The 7,092-nt window shown below is 54.2% G+C and overlaps 1 protein-coding gene across 1 annotated transcript in view; it reads right to left on the reverse strand.

The window, feature by feature from the left end:
• Positions 1–4,367: 4,367 nt before the first annotated feature.
• The window catches only part of ATP6V0E2 (ATPase H+ transporting V0 subunit e2), a 6,080-nt gene continuing 3,355 nt past the window's right edge, over positions 4,368–7,092 (reverse strand). Inside the window, exons 3-4 of the mRNA XM_040471649.1 lie at positions 6,560–6,674; positions 4,368–6,117 (exon numbers count right to left, since the gene is read on the reverse strand). Coding sequence (XP_040327583.1) covers positions 6,581–6,674 — 94 coding nt within the window. The 3' untranslated portion in view covers positions 4,368–6,117; positions 6,560–6,580. The remainder of the gene's footprint in view (positions 6,118–6,559; positions 6,675–7,092) is intronic.

Here is a 7,092-nt window from a genome sequence, read left to right on the forward strand (position 1 = left end):
TGTGCCAGCACCATTGTTTTCATTTCTGTAGCTTTGCACATCGTGACTCTGTCATACTTTCAAATATCTGGGAGTATCCTCAATACTCTGCTTTTCCAGTAATTTCCTGGTTATTTCTCCGTTTATTTTTTTCCTGAGAACTTTAGAATAAGCATATCTACTCTAGTATCCCCCCCCTCCCATCTTTAGTGTTTTCATTGAGAGGACACTGCATTTGTAAGTTATGTCATGGACATTTGACAGGAAGCAGAAATGCAGATGCATAGAGGCGCCTGGGTGGCTCAGTCGGTTAAGCGTTTGGCTTCAGTTTGGGTCATGATCTCAGGGTTTGTGAGTTGGAGCCCGCATCATACTTTCTGCTGTCAGCTTGGAGCCCGCTTCTGATCTTGTCTCCTTCTCTCTCTATTCCTATTCCACTTGCACACACATGCACACACACACACACACACACACACACACATTCTCTCTCTCTCTCTCTCTCTAAAATAAATAAACTTTTAAACAATAAAATAAGGGGGCACCTGGGTGGCTCAGTCGGGTAAGTGTCAGACTTTGGCTCAGTTCATGATCTCACGGTTCGTGGGTTCGAGCCCCGCATCGGGGTCTGTGCTGACAATTCAGAGCCTGGAGTCTGCTTTGGATTCTGTATCTCCCTCTCTTTCTCTGCCCCTTAACCCCCTTACCCGCTTGCACACGTGCACACACACACACACTCTCTCTCTCTCTCAAAAATAAACTTAAAAAAATAAAAAAGAAATACAGATACATAAACAGGCCCCAGGTATCTTTCTTGGTCCTCAATTCCCAGGTCATACTTCATATATCAAAATGCTCACAGTGGATCAGCATAGTGTCTGTGATGGGAACAAAAAAAAAAAAAGGAAAAGGAAGCTGAGGGCCTGGCAGAATAGAGTGGCAAGGAACTAACATATATAAAAATAGTGTGATCAATAGCTTCCACTTACTGGTGAGCCAGGCACTTTAACCCATTCTCTTGGCTCATATTCCCAATCTCTCTGAGGCAGGCACTATTATTATTATACCAACTGAGCAGTAAAACGAAGATCATAAAGATTAAGTAACTTTCACTCAACTAACATCAATTAGTTGATGATGTTAGTGCTGGCTTGGTCCTAGCATTCTGTGGGGTTTTTTTTTTGTTGTTCTGAGCGATTCTTCTGCAGGTTCATTAACACAGAAAGTGGTCTGAGTTAGCCTAGACTTTGGTCATTTGCCCTCACTTTCCTGGTTTTAAAAGCAAAGCTGTGGTGTCTGTCAACTGACTTTGTTCCTGGAAGCCCTAAGGTTTATACACAAAGGTCACTTCCAGCACACAGACCTAGAGGTTATAACCACCCCTACACGATTTCACCTCTGCTCACATTCCCATTGCTATCAACTATCTGATTTCTGTTCAAAGCAACTAAAATTCATCAAAAAGCTTACTCTAGGGTCTAGAATAAGAGGTAACCCCTGTGGCCTGCATGAGAGTACAGGTCTGTCTGTATCTTCTCTTCCTTGTTCAGAATCTGGGCTGATGGGTGTCTCTTGTACACACTGGAATATGCCAGATCTCTCGGGGATGTGGAGGCGGTAAGAAGACACACAAGATTTTTGGAAGGCTGGCATCAGAGCAGCGTCAAGCTACCAAGTTTCCTTAGCTCTTTGCGCTTTGGTTTTGATAGTGCCTGGCTCCTAGCAACTGCTCAATGAACATTAGCCGTGGTTGTGGTTACGTATCCTTGGAGGACATTCCACTCAGGCTATGTTATCCTCTGGAGGGTTGTCCCTGCTCCCCACTAACAGCGGTGCTCTAAGGCCACAACCTCTAACGTGTGCAAGGCATCCCCAGGGGTGGCGTAAACCGGTCTCAGGAGGTTTAGCGCCTTCGTGAGAGCACTGCCCTCTGCTGGCCACCCTGTGTGTGTGCAGCTTAGCTTACCTTGGCTGCCTTTGGTGTTTCTTCTCTTGGGGTTCGTCCAGTCCCAGGGTGGTCTCCAAGGCTGTTTCCCTCCTACTCTGCCACTAGGTATGGTGCAGGGGGTTCCTACTCTCTGCCACTTCCCATCTTTAGGAATCTTTTGCTTCGTGTAAGTTCTCCGAGTGTCTGTCCGAGGAGACATTCACTGACGAGCCCCCACGTAGCAGATGGCAGATGTTTGAAACGAACTACAAAACAACTCTCGGCACCTTTCAGTTCAAACCCTGCACAAAGAGACTCAACCAACCGCGTGTGGCTTCAGACAGCCTAAGGCTGGATACCCGGGGCAACGTAGCCCTGTTGGGTTCTTCTCTGAAAAAGCTCTGTCAGAAGAATTTACGGTCATTTCCAGCCAAAACCTGACCACAGACCTCTGCCCCTCTGCCCTCTGCCCTTTCTTACAGCATTTACTAAAAACGCTTGCAGTCGTGAATCCTTCCTCTGTCCCTTTGAGAGATATATACATATCTCCTGCAATCCAGTGATGTCTCCCTCCAGGACCTGAACCCCATTCTTCCGAAACGAAATCAGGAAGGATAGGGTCCCAGTCTCTGTGGGAGACACAGGTGGCCTAGTGGCACTTACACTAACCAACCCTTTGTGATTTCTCACTTTCCTGACTTACTTGAGCCCTCACTCTCCCTTTGAACTGCCTGTCACCTCGGCACAGATAAGAGGGAGCTCAGATTTCCCTTACTATCAGTAGTTACAGAATAAAACCTGCTTCTCACTGCTTTAACTCATGTCCAGCCATGCTTATCTTTGACAAGACCTGTTCATCTTGCAGTTTCTGTCGTGGGTGCGGGGGTGAAAGCTTTGATAGGAATGCAACCCTCACCCAGTGGGTGGGCATCAGATCCTGGGAGTCATGCACCCATGCTCTCAGCTGCTCTCCCTTCTCCCTGGATGGCCGTGCAGGCAGAACGGAAGGGAGCGGAGGGAAGGACCGTGCTGGGGAAGGGGCTGCCAGCCCCAAGCTGCTCTGTTCGGAGGTGGCCTGGAGAGCGCGGGATGCTCCCCAGGACTGCACCTGAACAGAGGGACAGACACACATCCTGAGAGAGTCCGGAGGAGCGGCCGCAGTCTGATGCCAGGGAAACTGAGAAGCCAGGGAAGGCAAACTGCGTGGGAAAGCAACCGGATGTTGCCCCCCACCTCCCCAACCCTGGGCCTGGGCCAGTGATCTTCAGCATCCCAGACCTGAGACCCTAAGGGGGGAGTGGCTGGGGGGAGCAGGGAGCCCAGAGGGCGGGGCTGACTTAAGTTTCAGCTGCAGAGATGGAGATGCCACACAGCCTTATGGGGTACGTCCCCAGGCCCAGGGCCTGACCCGCAGGGACCCAGGAGAAGTGACCCAGGAAGGTCCCCTTGTTGTATCACTCCCTTTCTCTCTCTTGGGCTTTCTGAAGTCGCTGCTGTCCCCGGTCTCCCCTCCCCCTTGACCTCTGGGGGGGGGGGGGTGCCCTCTGAGGCCCTGGACCTTCCTTCCTCTTGAACCACTTCCAGGAATCCTCTGGTGGTTCTACTCACCCAGCTCTCCTCTCGTCCCCTTGAGAACCTCTTGTATGCCTGACGGGGGCCCTTCTTTATCTGCCCACCCCATGATCGCTGGCATTCCCGGGGGTCTCACACTGCACCCCACTCCACGGGCTCAGAGACCACCATTATTTTCTGCTGAAGACTCTCAGCTCTTCAGGCCACATCTTCCTCCTAACTTTCAAACCCATTCACCTGACCACTCACTGGACATCTCCACACGGATGCCCTGGACACGTCCGACTCACCAGGAAACAAAAGGAGACCACAGGCCACCGTTTCCCCTCTGAAACCTGTTCCTCTGTCGCCCCTCACGGAGCCCATCAGCCAGCAGCCCCGGGACCTCCGTAGCTACTGCTCACTGCAGGGCCCCCGCCCAGAACCCAGAACCTTCTGCATCCATCCCCGCCTGCCCCTCTCCCACAGCCAACAGGCTGGTCACCTGCAGCCCTGACCAGACCTTCCAGCCGCCCCCTCGCCTCCGTCCTCACCACCACGCTCCACTGGGACCCTATAGACAGGCTCCTGTCCGTGACACACCCTATAAAAATCATCCCAGAAATCAAATTGGGTCACGTCACTCCCCTGCCTTAAAACCCTTTCATGGCTTTGCTTTGCCCTTTGGGTCAATCCAAGCTCCTCAGCCAGTGACAAGCCCTCAGTGGTCTGGTCCCTCATTCCTCCCAGTGCCTCCCCACCCCCAAACCTCTTCTGTCTCTGCGCAAGAACCACCCTCCCTGGCCCTGGAGGACCAGTGTCCTCTGCTCAGTCTGCTCCGGCCCCTGCAGGAGGGGCAGGGGCAGGCAGACTGGGTGCACTCAGGTATTCAGGAACGAGGCAGGACACGCTCTGGAGACTTGGGGGGCCTGCTTTATTGCTCACCCTCAGGCGCCGTGCTCTCTGTATCTGGGGCACAGAAGAGGCCGGTCAGGCTTCCACTGGAACAATCATCTTCCTTCTCCTGCCGGAACTGCTTCTGGGCAGAACCTGGGACGGCTGTATTCTCCTTCTGGTCTCAGGAGAATGTAGTTTTCAGCGTCCACGATCCAGAACTGCGGCTCCAAGAGGCTGCCGGTCTCTCCCGTGCCCCAAATCCACCCACTGAGCACATGCGAACTGGGTGGACAGGGGGGCAGGAGCCAGCAAGCGTGGCCTCAGCCAGGACTTAGCTGCCGCTCATTAGTCATGGAGAGGTTTTCAGTACAATCCACACTCCACAGCCCCCCCTCTCCAGGAGGGCCACAGAGGGTCAGGACAGGAAGGGAGTTTGAAAGGGGGTGCGGTGAGCTGGCATGTCAAAGGGAAGCCCCAGTTGGGAGCTCTGAGCAACAGGCCAAGCCCAGAACCAAGAAATCTAGGTGAGACATAGCACATTCTACCACTGTTCCAAAGACAATGCCCGGTAAATAGAATATTAAATAAATACACTCAACAAATATTGGAGATTGGTGTCTTCCCCCAGGGAGGCAGCGTGGCAGATCGGGGGACCCCAGTTAGTTCTGGGACATGGGCAAATGCCTGAGGTCTCAGCCTCAATTCTCTTGGGAGGAGGGAGAGTATGGGCAGGGGTCCTGGGTTCCCTCTCATCTGATTCCTGCCCATTCTGCTTTCCATGCCTTGTCAGGCCAGGTGTTCCCAGAGCAGGAGTGGACAGGGGCCAGGATGGACCCAGTGGCCCAGTGCCGCCCAAACCTCACCTGCATCTATCTCTCCCCAGCTCCGGGTTCCTCCTCCCTAACTCCGGGTGACCTAGCTGCTACTATGAGGGGGGCTCTGAAACTCACCCCACTGTAGTCAAAGGATGGAATCCAGTCCTGGGCCTGTGCCCAGACTGAGCCCTCCAGGCTGCAGGGAGCTTATCCACAGAGGAGGAGCCAAGATAGGGAAGGAAGATGGAACAGGATATTCTAAGGAGATACAGCTTTCTGAGCAAGCCCATTTAAGCGACTTTATAACTACAAAGAATGCTAAGTAAACATACAGCTTTCAATCCTGACCCAAATTACTATGTTGTTTTTTGTGTGTGAATGTTTTTCCATTACTTCAACTTTCTTAGGGAATTCCACATCTGTAAGTGTCTGAAAATTACAGAATCCCAGGGAAGACCTCTGGGATGCCCTCCATCCATCTCACAGGGTGAGGAGGTGAGGAGGCCCACAGAGGCAGAGATGCTCCCTGGGGTCACAGGGCAGGACTGTAGCAGAGCTGATGAGGACCAGCTGACTCCCCACCCAGGGCTTCCTCTCTGGTCCCGCCTCCCAGGCTGGACCCCCCTTCTCCATAGAACACATGCTCTTTCTGGGGCTGCCACATTTGTAAGAGAAAGGTCCCCCCACCCGCCACCCCACCCCCCGTCAGCTCCTGGCCGGGATCTACTTGGGAGGGGCAGGGGGAGTTTGAGGGCTGGATAGCTTCTGCTCCAGCCTGACTCTGAACTTGGGGCTTCCCAAGGCCCAGATTGGATGGAGAAGGCAGGAGGTCCCCAAACCAGGCAGATCCTGGGGTGGGAAGCATGGAGGGACTCAGATACAGCTGTGAAGGTGGGGACAAAGGGGTCATCAGGGACAGTACAGCCAAAGTCATCCAGAGAACTGGGGCACCTGAAAAGCACATCACACGAAGGGGTCACTTCCTTGCCGCAGAGACGCCTCCTCCACCACCGCCTCCCCCCCCCCCCCACCCGGAGAACTTCCTCGTCCTTGTCTGTGCCCCAGCCACTTGGCTGACTTCAAAAGCCCCTGTGCCCCGAACCTCCCTCCCTCACAACAGATTCTGGCCACGCCCTCTGTGGCCTGCAAACCCACAACCGTGGCCGGGCCTGCCATGCTTCCCGAGGACCCGGATCTTGCATCCAGCCCTGGTGCCTCACACCCTCCTGCGGCACCGCCAGGAAGAATACACGTGCTTTGCCTCTTCTCTTTTTGTTTCCTTTTTGCCAAATAAATGAATGCCTGAGTGTAAACGTGAACTCTTATGACTGCCCTGTGTGTTCTCCTACGCGCCAGGCCCCTGTCCCACCCGCGGGGTCTGGGCCCCCGGTACCTGGGGCCAAAGTGGCGGCGGTCACTCCCACAGGAAGCGCACGTACCAGATGGTCTCATTCTTCAGCTGCGGCCCAAAGAGGGGGTTCAGCTGAGCCAGGATGGTGATGAGCCAGCTGCCGGGGACAGCACAGGGAGGGTGAGCCAGGACACGGAAGGAAATCCACGCTCCACACCTCGCACCATGCGTCCGGTCACGTGGCCAAGCCGGCAGACACACAGGGGTCTGCGTTTCCAGGTGAAGGGTCCCGTGAGCCCTCCCCCAGTCTGGCCAGCACAGGAGGTTGGCCCGGGGTTCGTGGAGCTGTCCTTCAGGCCAGGGAGATCTCCAGAGAACATGGGCAGGCTGCACATCTGGGGGGGGGGGGGGGGGAGGGCCAGACCCTGTTGTCAGGACTTGTGTGCCCACAGTAGTGGGTCCCCAGAGACTCTAAAGGTGCATGACCTCACATGCCAGAAATAGGTCCCCTGGTGCTCCATCTGGTTTTGCAGGAAGGCTCCAGCTGTTTGACCTCAGACCACCCCCCCCCCCCC

The sequence above is a fragment of the Herpailurus yagouaroundi genome, unplaced genomic scaffold, assembly GCF_014898765.1.
Source record: "Herpailurus yagouaroundi ecotype Mexico unplaced genomic scaffold, PumYag 100, whole genome shotgun sequence".
In the NCBI taxonomy this organism is placed as follows: Eukaryota; Metazoa; Chordata; class Mammalia; order Carnivora; family Felidae; genus Herpailurus; species Herpailurus yagouaroundi.